Source organism: Pezoporus wallicus, unplaced genomic scaffold (genome assembly GCF_028554395.1).
Source record: "Pezoporus wallicus isolate ANWC-B61680 ecotype Strahan unplaced genomic scaffold, APGP_CSIRO_Pwel_v1 contig_14128, whole genome shotgun sequence".
Lineage (NCBI taxonomy): Eukaryota > Metazoa > Chordata > Aves > Psittaciformes > Psittacidae > Pezoporus > Pezoporus wallicus.
In genome coordinates, this window is record NW_026635507.1 from 126,391 (window position 1) to 145,807 (window position 19,417).

Here is a 19,417-nt window from a genome sequence, read left to right on the forward strand (position 1 = left end):
CCGCGCCGGGCCCACAAAATGTCCGCCCCCCTCCGCCCGCTCTGCGCGGCTCCGGGCGCTGCGGCGGGAGCGGAGCGGGCCGGGGGCAGCGCGGCCGGGAAATGAGGCAGGGAGCCGGGGCGGCGGCAGGAAGGTGACGGCGCTCCCCTCCGCCCCTCCCCGGCCCGCGGCCGCAGGGCCCCAGCGCCGGGGGTCGGTACCGGCTCCGAGGGACTCCGAGCCGCAGGTACCGGCAGCGCCCGGCCCGGCCGCTGGGGGGGGGGAAACGGGGAAGGCGCGGAACGAGGCGGGGGAGGCAGCCGGGGAGGGGTGGGACGTGGCCAGGGCGGCCCCGGCTCCTGCCTTGACCGCAGAGCCCGGTTCAGCCCCTCCGCGGGTGCAGTTCCGGGCCGGGCCCCCCGAGGGACCCCCGCTTCCCGCAGCTCTGGCCCAGGCCCCTCCCTGGCTGCGTGGGCCAGGAGGGGTGGCCCTGTGGGCGCCCCAAAGCCCGGCGCTGGGCCCGGCGCAGAACCGGAGCTGCGATCGGTGCTTGCCGTGCTGCAGTGGGGTCTGACCGGGCGTCTGTGCTGCAGAGCGCGTACATGGCTCCATGGGGTCTGACCGGGGCTCCATGGGTCTGACCGCGGATCCGTGCTGCAGAGTGGTGTCCATGGCTCCATGGGGTCTGACCGGGGATCCGTGGGGTCTAACCGCGGATCCGTGCTGCAGAGTGCTGTCCATGGCTCCATGGGGTCTGACCGGGGCTCCGTGCTGCAGAGCGCGGTCCATGGCTCCATGGGGTCTGACCGGGGATCCGTGGGGTCTGACCGGGGATCCGTGCTGCAGAGCGCGTACATGGCTCCATGGGGTCTGACCGGGGATCCGTGCTGCAGAGCGCGTACATGGCTCCATGGGGTCTGACCGGGGCTCCGTGCTGCAGAGCGCGGTCCATGGCTCCATGGGGTCTCTCTGCGCTCACTGATGTACTCGGAGCCGCTTTATTTCCCACCACTGGGATTGCTTCCCCGCACTGTGGCCTTGCAGGGCTCTGTGAGCTGCCGAGCTCGCGCTGTGCCCAAAATAATCCCCTCGTGTGTGCATCTCTGCTCGTTGACATGGCCATCGTGAGGCACGGCCCTGGTACAGAGAGGAGCTGCCAAGGCCGGCCCCGTCCGTGTGTTCTGCCAGCGTGTGCCTGATGCACTCGCACGGCCCGTCCCTGCGCTGACTGTGCCAGGCAGCAGAGCCCCAGGATCGACCGCCACAAAGCCCGGAGCGTGGCTTTCTGTTCACCACCCTCCAAGGTGGCCCTGCCAGGGGCCGGGGGATGCTCTCCCGCCTTTCCTCTCCACGGGAATGCTGCTGGGTGTTGCACTGTGTTCTTGCTCCTGTGCAGCGCTAGGAATCAGGGCAGCCAGAGGAGGAGGGGGCAGAGAGCTATTTCAGGGAGCTGCTCTGTGTTAATCCCGGGCTGGGAGGGGGGAAAGGCTTTCCCCGGGTGCTTTACTGGCCGGGCATGCATTAAACGTTGAAAAGCAAAGAGAGAAAGAAGAGGATTAGGGGTGAGGGAGGGAGCTGGCTGCTGGTGGCCCTGGGTTATCCATCTGCTCTGCCTGTATGGATGCAGCAGCGTGAGCAATCTCACCTGCGGCTTCCCTCTCGTTTGTCCTTTCCCCACCCTTCTTCCTCTCGGCTCCCGTGTATCCAGGTCCTTCCGCGCTGCCGTTACCCGGAGCGGGGGAGCTCCCGGTTCACCTCCTGCTGAGCTGAGCCCAGCCGAGCTGAGCCAGGGAGATAATGGAGCTCAGGGCAGTGGTGGCCACGCTGGAGAGCGGGGAGCAGGACGCCGTGCTCAAGGTGCTTCAGGTCTACAACCGGGAGGTGAGTGAGGTCCCAGCCTCTCCTGCGGTGGGGTTTGTGACCATGGGTCCCCGCGGAGCACGTCTGCCTGCGTGTTACTGCCAGCACATGGACGGGCTGCTTCTGTTTTCCCTGCGGATGGGCTGTTGCCTGGTGTTTGGTTGGGGAGCAGCTGAGCAGCCTCTCGTTCTCTTGGTTCCTTTCTGTATTGCAAGTAAAGGGTGGAGAAGGGCAAAGGGGTTATTCTTGTAATTATTGTTATTGAGCTATCAAGTAAAACCTGGAGGGAAATCTGGGTGCAGACCAAGCAGGAGAAGCCTTTATGTTAAGGCAAGGTTTTGAGATGAGTTTTGGGGCCTGGGAAGGCTGCAGGTGAAGTGGTTGTTGTGATTTGCAAGTAAAAGATCACAGGAGGGCAGGGATGGGGCTGCTGGAGCCGGGTGCAGGTGCCTGCTCTGAACTGGGGGTAGAGGACATCAAAACAGGAAACTGCCCCATCCCTGGCAGTGTTCGAGGCCAGGCTGGACACAGGGGCTTGGAGGAAGCTGCTGCAGTGGAAGGGGTCCCTGCCCGTGGCAGGGGTTGGAGCTGGATGGGCTTTGAGGTCCCTTCCAACCCAAACCATTCTGTGGTTCTAAGAACAGTAGGGAAGCAGAGGGGGAAGCACTTTGAGCTTCAAAGTGGCACAGGGGGATCTGTGGGGGTAAATCCCATCACAAATAGACTCTGGTTGTCAGGGAAATCTTCAGGGTTCCCACCGGGGCGGGGGGCCCTGCAGAGCTCCTGACTCAGCCTGCACCACCCCGAGTAGGAGGGGAGCAGCGGGGAGAGCCGGGAGCCTTGTGCAGGGGTGTGCAAGAGGAGAGTGAGGCTCTTCCCGGCTTTGAAACTGGGGAGATGTGGCTGAGAAGGAGCAGGTCCCTCCTGGATGTTGCTCCATAGGAGTAACATCACCTGTTCCAGGTGTAACGCTGGAGGAGCTGGAAGTGCTGCCAGAGTTCCGCGTGTGGCCAGCCTGAGGTACCAGATATGGGTTTTTCTGTTGTCCTTTGCTGGTGCTGCAGTGTAGGAAGCTGTGAGGGTGGCAGTGGTTCTGCTGGGCTGTCGGGAGCAATCAGAGGGGGCTGTGATGCTGCAGATGAACTGAGCAATCTCCTTGCCTCATTTTTACTGCAGTCAACGGTGCTGCACCCTCCTTGTGGGATACGTTTGAATTCACTGTTGCAGGCTCAGTCAGTCATTGCCAGGAGTAAACTACAGCTAAAGCAAAGCCACAAGTATGCAAAATAGACACGAATGGGGCTACAGGAGCGTGCCAAGAGGGTGCAGTGGGAGAGCACAAGTGCCCTGGTTGCCTGCAGAGCACATCAGCTCCAGGACTGGACCCCCAGTTCCTCAGAGTGAGGGGCAGCAGGAGAGGGCACCCTGTGAAGGCTGAAGGCTCTGCAGCAGCCTGTTGGTGTTGTGTTATCCACCACGGTTTGGTCTAGGCTGGCAGGACCAAAGCCATCCCTAGGACCTTGGTGCTGGGGCACGGTTAAGCTGCACACTGGATCTTCCGCTGTTAAGCAGCCAGGCATTGGCAGCGCATTAAAAAGGTGGCAGGAGAGACTGCACTTGTGGAATGAGGGAGTCAGGGGGCACCTGGGATCTCCAAAGCCCCGAGCAGCCAGTCCTGGGCTGGAGGAAGGCAATGGGCAGCTCATATAATGTGGTAAATACAGTGGGAGATGAGCTCAGTCCTTGAGACCCTGGATGGGATACCCTGGAGTTGCCATCCCTCAAGAGAGAATAAATGCAGGGCGTGAGGATGCCTGGTTGTGGTGATCCCTGCCCCTGAGCAGCTCCACAGGGATGAGTGGTGTCAGTCAAAGGTGGGAGCTGGTCAAGGAAAGTGGTCTGCTGGAGGTGGAGAGATCAGGTCTCTTGTGCTTAAAGAATGGGACCTCCCCCCAGGGGTCTGTTTGCAGGTAACAAGAAGTGCTTTCTGTTGGTCAGGAGGAGGAACAGTAAATGTCAAGGGGAGAATTGTGTAGGCACAGCTCGGTGGTGTCACGGAGCAGAGAACTGTGGCTGTTATGGGATAAGAAGCTCTTCCCTGTGAGGGTGCTGAGGCGCTGGCACAGGGTGCCCAGAGAAGCTGTGGCTGCCCCATCCCTGGCAGTGTTCAAGGGCAGGTTGGACACAGGGGCTTGGAGCAAGCTGCTCCAGTGGAAGGGGTCCCTGCCTGTGGCAGGGGGTGGAGCTGGAGGAGCTTTAGGGTCCCTTCCAAGCCAAACTAGGCTGGAATTCTGATTTCTGAATCCTCTTTCCTCCAGTGCCTGGGCTATCTGGTTCTCTTCTGTCTCACAGACGGAGGTTCTCCGAGCACTGATTCCCTGCCTCTGCTGGGGGCTGCTCTTGAGGGGGTGCTTGCTTTGGGGGAGTTTGGTTTCAGACCTGCCCTGCCCAGGGCCATGGGTTTGTGCGTTTCTAACCTGCTGTTTGTTTTCCATGGTGTTGTTCTCCCTCACAGAAATCTCAGTGCTTCACCTTTGACGATGAGGAGCGGGAAGAGAGGAAGGTGCGCACAGGCTTTGCTGTCTTCCTCTGGCTGGGTGTGTGAATGTGCTGCTGTTGGTACTCCTGTGCAGCAGGTTTGGTGCTGGCAGCTCCTTGGGGAAAGAAAGGAGTGTTTTCATTAGCTTGGTGAGGGAATGGGGTGCTCAGAGCATCTGCCTGGCTGTTCCCATCAGTAGGTGGTGGTTTAGGATGAAGGTCAGCATCCTTCCAGCATCAGCAAGCCCTCTGTGTCCTGCAGACATGCAGTCCCAGCCATGGGTGTGATCCTCTGTGGCATGGCTCTGCCAGGCCAAGGCCACAGCAGCGTGCAGGGCTCCAGAGGGGTTATGTGAGGCAGCTGCAGGCTTTGGCTGAGGCTCTCTATTAACAGATGCTTTGAGCTGCTGTAATCTGGCCCTCAGTGGAAGGAAGCTCTCCTGCCTGTTCATTTCTGCTCTTGCCAGGGCAGACCTGTGTGTGGCTGCACATGGCTGATGGCCTTCTCTGCATCGATAAGTCAGTTTTTCCTGACAGAGCCTGGATTATTTTCCATCTGGTCCAGCCCATTGGTTGGTTGTGCCAGTGCCTGTGTTAGCACAGCAAGTATGGACCATGCAGCCAGGGTGGAGCACAGGACCCCTCTGTCAGCTGATGCAGGGTGCAGCTTTTCCAGGTACAGCCAGATGCACAGGACCAGATGTCCCAGGATCTGAGCTCTCTGCCCTGCTTGTCCGGCTGCTTGGGCAGGGACAGTCACAGTCACACAGCCTTGGGGTGCTCCACTTTTGTGGTGTAAGTCGTGAAGCACAGATGGAGCATCACCATGTAGCTCCTGGTGCTCGGTTCTTGGAAGGGTTTAGCCTTGGGAACACTCTCCAAGATCTCTTTAACCTGAGTCTAAAATTCATTCCTTCCCTCGGTCCTTTTATCATCACCACATCCAGCTGGGGCTGTGTTAAGGCAGTGACAAATCTTGTTGTGATCTTGAGTTCGTTCCCCCTAGTGCTGTGCACGGAAAGACACATGCTCTGGTGTTGTTAGAGATGCAGGGAGACCTGACCTCACCAGGGTGTCGGTGTCAGTGCAGTGGGTGCCTGGTGTAACATGAAGTGTTGCTACACGTGGCTCAGGTCAGGCTGTGCCCGGTGTGTGGAGTTCCCTTTGCTCCTCCTCGTGCCTCGCTCGCTGGCACGCACGGTGCTGTTACCCACGAGGGTTTGATTCTCTGCTCTTGTGAATCCGTGTTAGTGGAGCTCTGCCAGCCTGTCCCTGCAGAGGATCTGGGCTAGTAGGTCTGCAGACAGCACTGAGATAATGCTTATTTGAATCTCCCGAGGTCTTATCACCTCCTTTCTGAGGGCATCACATGCTGCTCTCACCTCACTTAGGTCCATTCCCCTCCCTTGGTGATTTCTGATGCATCTCTCAGCCTTGTCAGTCTGTTTCTGGAGCACCCAGAGCAGATGCCTCCCTAACCTGAAGGCTCTGGGTGGGAGCGGAGGGCTGCTGTTGAGTTGGTTGTTAGTGAAGCCTTAAGGGATGCTTTTGCTCTGTCCTCTTTGCTTAATGCAGCTGTCAAGTAAACCCCATTACCCTGGGTGAGGCTGCAATATGGGGTAGTAGCAGTTGTCTCTTCATCCTCCCCCCTTACATCTCATACTCTCTCCCAGCCACTCTTTGTTTCTTGCTTGAACTGGGCCAGGATCAGATGCCAGAGCCAAGCACTTGCTGGGTGCACCCCTGAACCAGCGCCGTCAGCAGGCCCATCTCTAGATGATGCTCCTATCTCCCAGGGCAGTGTTACAGGGTGCGGGGAGCCCTGTCAATGGCAGAGCACGAGGCATTCCTTGGTTCCTTGTTCCCAACGGCACAGAAAATGGCCCAGCTGCTGATCAGGTTCCTGGAGAGAGAGCTGCAGCCGTCCTGCCAGGTCACCTGCCTGGAGAGCATCCGCATCCTGTCCCGCGACAAGTCCTGCCTGGAGCCCTTCACCACCAAGGACGGGCTGCGGACCCTCTCCAGGCACGCGGGCATCGCTTACTCCGAGGAGCTCATCCGGGAGGTCCCCGACTTGGACGTGATCCTGGAGTCCCTCAAGTGTCTCTGCAACGTGGTGTTCAGCAGCCCGCGGGCGCAGGCGCTGGCGGCCGAGGCGCGGCTCGTGGTGGGCCTGGCCGGGCGCATCAAGCTCTACAACGAGAGGAGCCTTCCCCACGAGGTGAAGTTCTTCGACCTGCGGCTGCTGTTCCTGCTGACGGCGCTGCGGGTGGACACGCGCCAGCAGCTGGCCCAGGAGCTGCGGGGCGTCAGCCTCATGGCGGATACCCTGGAACTCACCCTGGGTGTGAAGTGGATGGACCCCTACGAAGTTGCCGCCGAGGAGGGGCTTCTCCCACCTTTGCCTCGGCAGGAGACGGAGCGCGCCATGGAGATCCTCAAAGTGCTCTTCAACATCACCTTCGACTCCAGCAAGAGGGAGGTGGATGAGGTAAGTCCCTGGTGTTCCCCCGTACACGTGCCAGTCTCCAGGCTGGCTTTCACTGCTGCCTTTCTCCTCACTTGCGTGTCCTCTGTTACAAACTGGCCCTCGTGCAGCCCCTGGGACACAGAGGGGTGGCAGGAGCCTCGTGTGTCAGAGCTTCCTCCCTTGGGCACTGCCTCTGTCCAGTGCATTAGTGACACGTCAGACTTCCAGAGCATTGCACTTTACAAGCTGGGTGTTTCCCTTCTTAATGACACTGTTCACTGCACAAGGGCAGAGCAGACACCCCAGTAACTGACTTCTGAGCCTGGCCTGGTGCTCCTTCACTTTCTGGACCAGGTCAAGGGAGGATGTGATGGAGAACACCTCTGGCTAACCCATGGGGCTGGTTTGGGGCCACTTCCAGCCTTTGGCTCAGTGTCCCAGAGCGAGGGGAAAGGTATAGGGCAGCAGGGAATCTGTGAATTGTCCTGAGAGGAGAACTGGAGGCTGCTTTCACTTGAGCCACCCTGCAGTCAGTTGCAGGCTGCTGGATGGGGCTGTGGGCTCAGGGCAGGCTCTGGGATGTGGAGGATCCCTTTCCTGATGCAAGTTTCCATTCTCTGTTTGGGGGCAGGAGGATGCTGCTTTGTACCGGCACCTGGGGGCCCTCCTGCGTCACTGCCTCATGATCTCTGCTGATGGAGAGGACAGGACAGAGGAGTTCCACAGGTCTGTTAGAGCACTTGGTCACCATCTCACTAGCAACAGGTCTGCTAAGGCAGATCCTGCCTGACTTTGGCTTTAGCATCCTCTGCTTGTGTGGCGATTGCTGAGGTGACTGTGATGAGCAGGTCAGACACCAGAGCGGGTACCTTTGGTCCAGCCTGGTGGACTAGCCCTGTCCTTCCTGCAGACACCTTGTCTGTGCTGCCACCACAAAGAGGAGTGTGTTGTGTTCTCCCAGCCTGCCCGAGGACTGTGTTCCATCCCCTTCCATCCCCTGCCTCCGACCTGCTCAAGTGCCACCACTTGTGGCCTTTGCCAGGGCAGATGTTTGGTGCTTTGATTAGAGCCTGTGGTGTGTCAGTCCCTTAAGCCAGGCTGAGGAGTTGCCTGGGGCACATCACTGAGCATTCCTGGCCTCCTGGCCCGGGGTGTCAGCGCTGAGCTGGTGACACTGCCCTCAGTCAGGAATCCCAAGCAACGCACTGAATGGCTATTGGGGTGAGAAGGAATGATAGTGATACAGCAGGAGGCCCTGGAGAAAGACCTGCTTGGCCTCCGTGTCAGGATCCATGGTTTCTCAGCTGTCAGCAAAGTCTCTTTAGACTCCCAGAACATAGTTGTGACCCCAAAAGCAGTTTAATTTATCCCCTCTCAGTGGTGTGAGGAGCCTGGGGTGCCGTCCAGAGGCAGCTTGGATCTCAGGGTCCCCTCACCGCTGGAAGTTAGCGATGAGCCTCCATCTCTGGAGAGCTGAGGGACTTCCGTGAGCAAAGCCCCATGACTGTGTTCTCTCCTCCCTTCCTTGCCCAGCCACACGGTTAACCTGCTGGGCAACCTGCCCCTCAAGTGTCTGGATGTGCTCCTCACCCCCAAAGTGCGGCCCGGCTCCCTGGAGTACATGGGTGTCAACATGGATGCGGTCAGCATCCTGCTGGACTTCCTGGAGCGCCGCCTGGACAGGGTGAGTTGTGAGGCTGCTTCCCTGCTCGCTTGCAGCAGCTCACTGTAGGGCACCCTGCCTGCAGCCCGGGAAGGCCCCACAGCACACGGGGGGCTTGGAGACAGCCCTTTATGGAAGGGGCAGCTTTTAACGGAGGCCAAACTTGGGGCTGGTGGGGCTAAACCAGTGTCTGTTGACCGACAAAGTGGCTGTGTCACCAGTTGGTGGGCTGGGGGCAGTGAGGCTGGTTGAGCAGTAGGGGATTAGCTGCGTGGTGGGAAATGGGTTCTGTTTCACTCAGCTCAGTAGCGACCTGGTGAGCAGCTTCTGAAGCCTCGGTTTGTGTTGGTTTCAAGCCGGCTGTGGTTTCAGCCTCTGGAGTCCTTCCAAAGGGCCTTCACGTTTTGCCACTGCACTTCTCCACTCTGGATGCCCCACAAGTATTTCTAGCAGCTGGAAGCTGCTGTGCTATGGAGCAGGGCTCAGAAAGCCGTGGGTTTGGGAGTGGTGGAGCACTGAAACTGCTGCGGCAGAGGCTGGGAGCTTTGATGTCCAACTCTTTCCCTGATGTCTGCACTCACGTTCTCTGCCGCAAGCCAGAGGGGCTGAGCTCAGTGTGTCTCATGTGGTGCTGGTTTTGTGGTGCCTCTGCAGGGACACAAGCTGAAGGAGAGCCTGACCCCAGTGCTGAACCTGCTGACGGAGAGCGCCCGTGTCCACCGCCAGACCAGGAAGTTCCTGAAGGCCAAGGTGCGCTGAGGCTCAGGCACCAGCTGAGGGATGCTGCTCCCAGGAGAGAGGGTCCAGGGAACACACCTGGTCACTGCCACCCTCCCAACAGGGCCCCGTGTCTCTGCTGGGCTCTGGTCTGGGGGGGTTGAGGACTTTGATACCCGCAGTGTTTTGTCCACGTCTCTGTGCATTGCTCGTTGGGGCTGACCACATGTGCGTTGTCCCCTCCTGACCTGCTCCAGCCCCACTGATCCCCTTCCCCACGGCCCCACAGGTGCTGCCTCCGCTGCGGGACGTGAGGAACCGGCCGGAGGTGGGGAACGCGCTGCGGAACAAGCTGGTGCGGCTCATGACCCACATCGACACGGACGTGAAGCACTGCGCCGCAGAGTTCCTCTTCGTGCTCTGCAAGGAGAGCGGTGAGCGCAGGCAGGGGCTGCCCTGGGACAGGGAGCGTGGGGTGGGCGACCCTCTGCATCCAGTGGGAACCTCTGTTCCCGTGGGCCGGGTACACCGAGTAGGAGGAAGTTGAAAGCATCCCGGGGCGCTGTGGGGAGGAGCTGCTGTGTCTCATGCCAGCGGTGAGTGAAGAGCTGTGCTGGAGGGCACCCCACCACCCTGTTCAGACTCTCACCCATGGGTGTTGTACTGCCCTTCCTGGGGCAAAGTGGGAGCCTGTTCCATGGCAGAGCCCAAAGGAGTGTTGGCATCTCCAGGTCTCCGTGGCCCTGCTCCAGTCTTGCTGTTGGGGCACACACAGGGGCAGATGGGCAGGAGCAGGAGGAAAGCACAGGGGGGTTGGTGTCTCCCCATTGACAGCAGCAGAGGGAAGCACAGGGGGTTGGTGTCTCCCCACTGACACCAGCAGAGGGAAGCACAGGGGGTTGGTCTCTCCCCATTGACAGCAGCAGAGGGAAGCACAGGGGGTTGGTGTCTCCCCACTGACACCAGCAGAGGGAAGCACAGGGGGTTGGTCTCTCCCCATTGACAGCAGCAGAGGGAAGCACAGGGGTTGGTGTCTCCCCACTGACACCAGCAGAGGGGAGCACAGGGGGTTGGTGTCTCCCCATTGACAGCAGCAGAGGGAAGCACAGGGGGTTGGTGTCTCCCCATTGACAGCAGCAGAGGGAAGCACAGGGGGTTGGTGTCTCCCCATTGACAGCAGCAGAGGGAAGCACAGGGGGTTGGTGTCTCCCCATTGGCACCAGCAGAGGGAAGCACAGGGGGTTGGTGTCTCCCCATTGACAGCAGCAGAGGGAAGCGCAGGGGGTTGGTGTCTCCCCATTGACAGCAGCAGAGGGAAGCACAGGGGGTTGGTGTCTCCCCATTGACAGCAGCAGAGGGAAGCACAGGGGGTTGGTGTCTCCCCATTGACAGCAGCAGAGGGAAGCACAGGGGGTTGGTGTCTCCCCATTGACAGCAGCAGGGGGAAGCACAGGGGGTTGGTGTCTCCCCATTGACACCAGCAGAGGGAAGCACAGGGGGTTGGTGTCTCCCCATTGACAGCAGCAGAGGGAAGCACAGGGGGTTGGTGTCTCCCCTCTCCCGCAGTGTCCCGGTTTGTGAAGTACACGGGCTATGGGAATGCCGCGGGGCTGCTGGCAGCACGAGGCCTCATGGCCGGGGGCCGGGAAGAGGGAGAGTACTCGGAAGATGAGGACACAGACACGGAGGAGTACAAAGAGGCAAAGCCCAAGTAAGAAGCCTATTCCCTGTCCAGAGCCCCCCTTTCCTACACCACCTCCCACTCCCGCTCTGTCCCCCTCTTCATCTGTTCTCTGCCATCTCCCTTGTCCTGCCCTTCCACAGGCACTGTGTGTAGGACACAGGAAGCAGAAGCACCACGTTGCACTGTGCCAGCCCTGGGGACTGGCAGCACTTACAGGCAGTCTTGACTCTGTGCTCCTCTGCTCAGTAGAACCCAGCTCTTCAAAGAGCCCTTTGGTCACTGCTCTGCTTTTCCCCCTCCCCTGCCCTGAACCTGCTCTTCTTCTTGCAGCATTAACCCCGTGACGGGCCGAGTCGAGGAGAAGCTGCCCAACCCCATGGAAGGGATGACTGAGGAGCAGAAGGAATATGAGGCCATGAAGTTAGTGAACATGTTTGACAAACTGTCCAGGTACCAGACAGCTCTGTCTGTTCGTGTCTGCATTAGCACCCGTGTGGCTGTGATCTGCATTTGCCACAGGCCTTTCTAAGGCCCCCACTGACTGAAGGGAGGTGAGGGGGAGCGGGAGATACGTGGGGAAATGCTTCCTTGAGCTGGGCCCCACTGGTGCAGAGGGAGGCATCCCCAGCCCCACACACCCCTGGCACAATGCTGTACTGTGAAATCCCTCCATGTGCCTGTGCTTCCAAGCACTGGGCCTGCTCTGAGGGCCCTGAGCAGGGAACACGTGTGCTCCCAGCCATCCCCTCACCGTGCTGGGGGCTTTATGGCCAGAGCTGTCCCCTGCTTCTCAAAAGGGATTCTTGGTGGTGGCCTGGGGTGGTTCTGGGCTGCCTTGGGCAGGCCCCATGTTTCTGCTGTAGCCCACGTCCGTTTCCATGCTGGCTGCTGCAGCCCGGTGCTTCCTTTCCCCTGTCCCTGGCTGCAGAGAGCAGGTGATCCAGCCCATGGGCATCACACCCGGCGGCAGCCTGGCACCCATGCACAGCGCCCTGCGCGACGCCGCTGAGGACAGGTCCTCGTCCGACTCGGACCTGGGGCTGGACTGAGCTGGGAGCCCCCCCAGTGCTCCGGGGCTGAGCTGGGAGCCCCCCCAGTGCTCCGGGGCTGGTGCTGCACCAGAGGCTGGTGCTGGTCCAGGAGCCTCCCTGCAGGGTCTGGATCCAGCATGGAGCCCTCGACAGCCCCTCACAGGAGCACCTCCTGCCTCTTCCCAGCTCCACACCTCCTGCCCGAGGCCTGGCTCCACCTTGAGGATTCCCCACTCCAAACTTTTCCAGGACTTCCCAGTAGGATGTTTTTAATGCAGGATATTCAGCAGGAACGGGCTGGGGGAGGATCTTAGTCCCACCACCGGGTTCAGCAGCCTGCAGAGCACTGTGTGCATGTGCAGCCCTGTCAGTGTGCATGGGAAAGTGTGGCCAGCCCGGGGTGGGGGGGAGCTGCTCCCTGGCATCACAGCTGGGAATGGGGGGCTGAGTGGTGGCTCCCAGCAGTTCCGGGGGGCAGCCTGTGGGTGCAGCCATGGCCCTGCAGGCAGCTCTGTGTGCATGTGGTGCTGTCTGTGCACATCAGCAGTGTGGACGTGTGAGTGGCAGGAGTGAGGGCAGCTGCAGCGGGTGCAGTGCAGGGAGCAGGTGAAGCCTCTGTGTGAAGCTTCCAGCATTCCCATTGCCAACATTCCCATGCAGTTCCCACCCCCGTGCTGGCCGGGAGCAGGCTGGCACTGTGCAGTGTTCCTGTGGCCTCCCAGCTCAGTCTCTGCCATGGGCCTTTCCCCATCCTGAGCTTCCCAAAGGAAAGGGCAGGCTGTGCTCTGTGGGCTGCCCTCGCCTGCCTTGGCTTCCCCAGGGACACCCGGGGCTGGTGCCTGTCCTGTCCCCCCCGCTGTGGCTTTAGGTTTGTCTTGTTCTGGTTGGTTTTATTTCTTTTTAAAGAGAACTATTTTAAAGGAAACCTTTTAGTCTGTGTCACGTCCCAGAGCTCCCCAACTCCCTGTCACGAGTAGGAATGCAGAAGTGATGCTGGAATAAAGAAACCACAACGAGCTCGTGGCAGTGGTTCATGGGGCGCAATGGCCTGAGCAGGTCAGGGATGTTCTTTGGCTCTTTCTGTGCACGCGGTTCTGTTCTGGCCACTCTGAGGTGAAAGTGTAGCATTAAACTGGGGCTGAGCCAGGACCTGTCCCTGCACCACCCCCAGGTATAACCCAGGGGAGCATCCCACCATTAAACCAAGCATTGAAGCTTGAGGGTCGCGAGCCAGCCTCAGCTCAAGCGCTGGGCACGGAGTTGCTCACAGGATGTGGCTCAGCTCCTGGCCGGATGCTCTGGAGCAGTTGATGGTTGATTCCACTGCTGGGTTCTGCCTGTGCAATGGGCACCGCTTGAGCTTCTCATTGGGGTGGGGCCAGAGAAGGGCAATGGAGCTGGTGCAGGGCCTGGAGCCCAAGTGTGATGGGGAAGGGCTGAGGGAGCTTGGGGGTTCAGTGTGGAGAAGAGAAGGCTCAGGGGGGACCTGATGGCTGCCTACAAGTGCCTGAGAGGAGGATGGAGCCAGGAGGGGCTGGGCTCTGCTCCCAAGGAACAAGGGATGGGACAAGAGGAAACGGCCTCAAGCTGCACCAGGGCAGGTTTAGATGGAGCTGAGGACCAATTCCTGTCCCAAAAGGATGTGGTGCTGCACTGGGATATGCATGGTACCTCTGCTGGGCCCGTTTGGGAATGAGCAGGACATCACCGTGGTGCTGTGATCCCACCTCTCCCTGGGACGGTGCTTACAGGGAGGGTAAGGGGCAGTGAAGGGAGCGGTGTTGGGGACAGTGTGTGCCACTGAGGAGATGGGAGGTTACAGAAACCCCTCGGGTGAGAGCGGCAGAAGAATGAAACTCGTTTATTACTAAATGGTTAACATTGCACTGATTCCAAACAGCAGCTTGAGGTGGCTGCAGTGACCAGGCCCCGGGGCAGCTTGTCCCTATGAGCAGAGGCTGCATCTGAACAATGAGCCTGCAGAGCTGGCACCTGAGGACTGCAGACCGGGTCTGAGGAGGAGCTGCTGAAGGTGGAGATGCTCTGCCCTGGGGGGAGCTGGAAGACTTCGCTCCAGGTGCTCCTGCCCTCAGGCCTGACCCTCACAGCGCTTCCAGCTCTTGCTCCCTGAGAGCCCAAACCCTGTGAGGGGCCCTGAGGTTGGATGGCTCGGGAAGAGGGAGCCCCAGGCAGCAGCTGGGTGCTCGAGCCTCCTCTGACGTGCAGGTCCTGGGGCGTGCTGGTGCGGTCCGTGCTGGAGCTGTGCTGGGCTGGTGGCGTGGCAGCCGGAGCCATGGGAGAGGTTAAGTGTCCCTCAGTGGTGCCAGATGAGGAGGGAGCAGCGCTCGGTGCCTGCTCCGGTGTCTCAGGTAGGGAAACCTTCATGGGCTCTGCTCCGGCACTGCTGCGCTGGTGGCCTCTGCCATGGCTCCACCAGGACCGCCTGCTCTGCCCGTGCTGGTGTCACCGCGGCTCCTCTGCCCAGCGCCCGGCCCTCTGCAGCAGCTCCTACTTGAACTTGGCATCCAGCTAAAAGCAGAGCAACCACAGCGTCGGCTGGGCCCTTCCAGCTCCCGTCAGCACCAATCCCCACCGGGAGGAGCAGCCTGGGGTTTGTGCTTTACCCCATTGGCATCACTTCATCCCCCGGGATCTAAACCAAGGGCTGGCCTAGCACGCTGCAGAATGGTTTGTAGTGGAAAGCAAAAGCCTGACCCTTCCTGCGCATCCCAACCCCAGCGTGTGCTGCAGGTAAGGACAACCTGAGCGCTGGCTTGGAATCTTGAAGCCAGGTTTTGTCCTGGGTTGAAGTCGCACAGGGAAGGTGCATTTGTGAAGTACAACTGGCTTCTCACTGCAGGGAGCAGGCAGCAGCGCTGTGCCCACGTGCATAAGTGGAGGCTGGCCCAGCCCAGGAGCTACAACTGCTGCTTCAAAGAAGCCTAGAAAGTGTTTGATGCCAAATGTGGAAGGATCTTCCCAGCAGCCCTAAAGCAATGCAGTCATCACCCCTAGCACTAAACTTGGGATCATTAAGATCTTGCTCTCGTGTCATTTCTTACTCTTGAAGACCTCAGATCCCAGATGTAGGAATGGGGGCACAGGGAAATAAAGGATCAACGGGATAAAAAGAGAACTAAATTATCACTGGGGAAAAATCTAGTTAACAAACATGCTGCGGGGTGGAGTGAGCACCCTCTGGCCTGGCTGGCACCACTGCACCTTGTCCAGTCTCACACAGCACCATTGGAGCCTCCCTTTGTTACTGCTGTTATTTCTCCAGTGACCAGAAAACCCACTAGAAATGGAACCAAAGCAATGGAATGAATGTACAGGTAGAGGGAAGCTGCACTGCGGTTACTAGCTCAGTAACTTCATGTTCGTTTGCCATCAGCAGTGTCACAGCCTCCTGGCCAGGGAAAAAGCAGCTTAAACCCAGCCCAGAGCAGCAGCTCAGGCTGCTGGAGCTTTCCACAGCAGGCACTGCCTCAAGAGCACCCCTGTTTGCTGTCTCTGGTGCTGAGTCCTGCTGTTCCCCACACAGGGGATGGGGGATGTTCTCGCCAGCCACCTCCAGCTCAGGAGCTGCACCTTCACCTGCAGAGCTCTGTTGGTGCCTTTGGGAACAAGCCAACACCCAGAGGAAACCAATGGAAACCTCTGCAGCACCCAAGTGGGTCATGGCTTGGAGAAGCCCCAGCGTGCTCCTACCCAGCCTAGAGCCTGGCCCTTCCCCTGCTCTCCCTGTTTCACCTGAGGCTGGTGCATCCTTCCCTGCTGGACCCCTGCGTCTTCCCCTCCTGGACCCCTCCCCTGCTGGACCCCTGTGTCCTCCCCTCCTGGACCCCTCCCCTGCTGGACCCCTGCATCCTTCCCTGCTGGACCCCTGCGTCCTCCCCTCCTGGACCCCTCCCCTGCTGGACCCCTGCATCCTCCCCTGCTGGACCCCTCCCCTGCTGGACCCCTGCATCCTCCCCTCCTGGACCCCTCCCCTCCCCTGCTGGACCCCTGCGTCCTCCCCTGCTGGACCCCTCCCCTGCTGGACCCCTGCGTCCTCCCCTGCTGGACCCCTCCCCTGCTGGACCCCTGCGTCCTCCCCTGCTGGACCCCTCCCCTGCTGGACCCCTCCCCTGCTGGACCCCTGCGTCCTCCCCTGCTGGACCCCTCCCCTGCTGGACCCCTGCGTCCTCCCCTGCTGGACCCCTCCCCTGCTGGACCCCTGCGTCCTCTGCTGGACCCCTCCCCTGCTGGACCCCTCCCCTGCTGGACCCCTGCGTCCTCCCCTGCTGGACCCCTCCCCTGCTGGACCCCTGCATCATCCCCTGCTGGACTCCTCCCCTCCTGGACCCCTGCATCCTTCCCTGCTGGACCCCTGCGTCCTCCCCTGCTGGACCCCTGCGTCCTCCCCTCCTGGACCCCTGCGTCCTCCCCTCCTGGACCCCTGCATCCTTCCCTCCTGGACCACTGCAACACCCAGCCACGTGCTCACCCTCCCTGCGAAGCAGCCCTGGGGTTGGGTTTGGGGCCTCTTGTTGCTTTTTAACCTTTCTGCACCTCTTTGGGGCCCTGTGAGTGCAGGCTGCAGGCCGGGCAGTGTCTGTGGAGCAAGTGCAGCCCCTGCAACACAAACCTGCTCCCCCGGCACAACTCCAGCCCGAGCAAGGAAGAGGCTGAGGGAGGCAGGGAGGGAGATGCAGCTCTGAGCCCTTCCCACCTTTTCCTTCTCCTTCTGGATGAGCGCCTGCAGCTCCCGGCTCCAGCCCAGCAGCTCCACCAGCGCCTGCACCCCGCGGACCACGTCCCCGAGCTGGGCCACATCGTTGTGGCGCTGCTGCCACGCAAAGGGGCCCACGAGGTCTCTGTTGATGAGCACCCGGGGAACAGAGCCACGCACGGCCCCGGCCAGGCTGGCAAAGGGCTCCACCTGCAAGCGGAGGGGCAGGGAGAGCATCACCCACTGAGGGCACGAATTCACCCCACCCCGAGCTGTGAGCGCTGCGTGGAACCGGTCCCCACTGTGGGTGCCAGCAGGGGCCTTCCCTCGGGTACCACAAAGCTCAGCTCTCGCTCTGCTTTCACAGAGCACTGGGCGTTTCCAGAGGGTCTCGGGTGCAGGCACCCCCTTTCTCTCCTGCCACCTCAAATTCTACCTCCATAACCCCGCTTCTTCCCTTCTCCTCTAAGCCCCTCTCCTCCAGGTCCCGCCAGGCCCTTCGTGTCCCCCTGGGCCGCAGACCTCCAGGGATGTTCCAATGACGAAGAGCAGGTCAGCCATGGGGAAGTCGGCCACGTGCAGGAGGAAGCGCTGCGGGAGCTCCTCACCGAAGAACACGATGTCAGGCTTGATGACCCCGGTGCAGACGGGGCAGCGAGGGACCCTGTCCGCCATCACGTCCCCCTGCAGCGAGAGTGAACCCACAGCCAGGGGCAGAGCCACCACAGCCCCAAGCCTCAGCCCCTCCATCAAGCCCCTGGGCCTGAGGGCAGTCACAGCCCACCAAGGTTCTCCTCCTCCTCCTCTCCCTCCTTGCATTGAGCTGTGGTGATGCCCATCTGCGAGCACTCACCCTGAAGTCCTCTCCTGGGAAGTTCCTTCGACACACGGTGCAAGAGGCAGTGGCAAAGGTGCCGTGGGCTTCCACCAGCCTGTCGGGAGGGATCCCAGCAACTGGGCACGGCACAGGCGAAAGGAGCAGCTCAGCACAGGGTGAAACCAGGAATTCCACTGGGCCTGTCCCAGCCCTGCCTCCTGCTCTGCTTCCCACCCTCACCCCTTCCCTGCCTGCTGCTGCTGAGCAATGGGGAAGGGAGAGCTCACCCCGCTCCAGCCCATCGATGTTCTGGGTGTAGAGGCGCAGGAGCAGCCCCTTGTCGTGCAGCAGCCTCAGGAAGTAGTGGGCGTAGTTGGGTCTGTAGTTGCCGGGGTAGAGCTCCTTGGCCAGAGTGAAAAAGGGCTTGGGGTTGGTAAAGAAATAGGCGAGTTCAAAGATGGCCTCGGGGTAGGGGATGTTGTACTGCTCCAGGTTACTGTAGAGCCCGCTCCCCGGGGACCTGCAGAGGGGAGAGGGGCTGGAGTCAGGGGCAGAAGGGATGACCCAGTGCCAGCGGTGGATGTGCTCTGCTCTGGGGCCAGGCCGAGAGAGCTGGGCTGGGTCAGCCTGGAGAAGAGAAGGCTCCTGAAGGGGAGACCTCAGAGCAGCTCCAGTGCCTAAAGGGGCTGCAGGAAAGCTGGAGAGGGGCTTGAGACAAGGGCCTGCAGGGACAGGCCAAGGGGAATGGCTTGAACCTGCCAGAGGGGAGACTGAGATGAGCTCTTAGGCAGAAGCTCTTCCCTGGGAGGGTGCTGAGGCGCTGGCACAGGGTGCCCAGAGAAGCTGTGGCTGCCCCATCCCTGGCAGTGTTCAGGGGCTTGGAGCAAGCTGCTCCAGTGGAAGGGGTCCCTGCCCGTGGCAGCGGTTGGAGCTGGAGGAGCTTTAAGGTCCCTTCAAGCCAAACCAGGCTGGGATTCTGGGACTTAACCATCCTGAAGACCTGGGCCAAGGCATGGCCCCACACCTGGCTGGAAAAGGAGGAGCAGCAGGACTGGGGACTCCTGTGCCCAGCCTGGCACAGAAAAGCAAAACAAGGGGCAGAGAGTGGCAGGGACCAGCACCAAGCAGAGGTCTTGGCTCTCCCAGCACTGGTGAGGGAATTAATGGAGGTGGAACCTGAAGTCCGGGATGCCGCTGGGGGTGCTGATCCCAGCTCCAGCCATCACCACCACCCGGTGACATTCCCTCTTCCGCATGAGCTCTGCCACATCCCGCAGGGTGAGCTGCTGCTTCCCTCCGTCATCTCCCCACCGGCCCAGCCCCAGGACGGCTCCGGCGGCCGCAGACAGGGAGAGGAGCCTTATCCCTGGGATCCTGCGGGAACAGGGTGAAGCAGAGCCCGGGCTGGCAGCGGCTCAGCCGGGAACTGCCCTGGCCCTTCCGTCCGTCCACCCCAGCCCCGGGGCCGGTATTGCCATTGCGCTCTATGCGGATCCCAAATCCATGCCCAGTACCCGGGAGCGGGGTGGGCACGGGGCTGCGGAGCAGCCGCGCTGGGGCTCCCAGGTTGATTTGCGCTGCTCGGGGGGGGCAGAGCTGAGTTCCAGCGGTTCCCGCAGGGCGATGCTGCCACCGGGGACAGCGCTGCCCCGGTTACCGGCGGCATCTTCACCTGTTCCCCATGCCCGGTGCCAGGGGAGCCGCCGGTAACCGGGGCTGAACCGACGGGGCAGGGGCAGGCGGGGGAAGCCCCAGGCGGGAGCCGCCGGGACCGCGGCGCTGCCCCATTGCCCGCTGCAGCCCCCGGTGTCCCCCGGTGGATGCGGCTCCCCCGGGGCTGCCTCACCTCGGGCCCGGCGCGGCCCCCGGCCCCCGGTACCTGCGAGCGGCGGGGCCCGCGGCGCTGAGCGGGATCCGGGCCGGGCCGCGCTCCCGCAGGCTCCG

At 61.0% G+C, this 19,417-nt stretch overlaps 2 protein-coding genes across 2 annotated transcripts; one reads left to right on the top strand and one right to left on the bottom strand.

The window, feature by feature from the left end:
• Positions 1-1,707: 1,707 nt before the first annotated feature.
• RIC8A (RIC8 guanine nucleotide exchange factor A) lies at positions 1,708-12,239 on the top strand. The gene is made up of 10 exons (XM_057396650.1): positions 1,708-1,860; positions 4,355-4,402; positions 6,254-6,868; positions 7,479-7,573; positions 8,381-8,531; positions 9,165-9,260; positions 9,517-9,661; positions 10,794-10,938; positions 11,242-11,361; positions 11,840-12,239. The coding sequence occupies exons 1-10, from the start codon at positions 1,777-1,779 to the stop codon at positions 11,958-11,960; spliced, it is 1,620 nt and encodes a 539-aa protein (XP_057252633.1). The 5' UTR covers positions 1,708-1,776; the 3' UTR covers positions 11,961-12,239.
• Positions 12,240-14,397: 2,158 nt separating this feature from the next.
• SIRT3 (sirtuin 3) lies at positions 14,398-19,394 on the bottom strand. The gene is made up of 7 exons (XM_057396652.1): positions 19,353-19,394; positions 18,650-18,847; positions 17,761-17,993; positions 17,510-17,610; positions 17,179-17,340; positions 16,657-16,866; positions 14,398-14,471 (listed from the first exon to the last, which is right to left on the bottom strand). Exons 2-7 carry the CDS (start codon positions 18,727-18,729, stop codon positions 14,451-14,453), a joined length of 807 nt encoding a protein of 268 aa, XP_057252635.1. The 5' UTR covers positions 18,730-18,847; positions 19,353-19,394; the 3' UTR covers positions 14,398-14,450.
• Between the last annotated feature and the right edge of the window lie 23 nt (positions 19,395-19,417).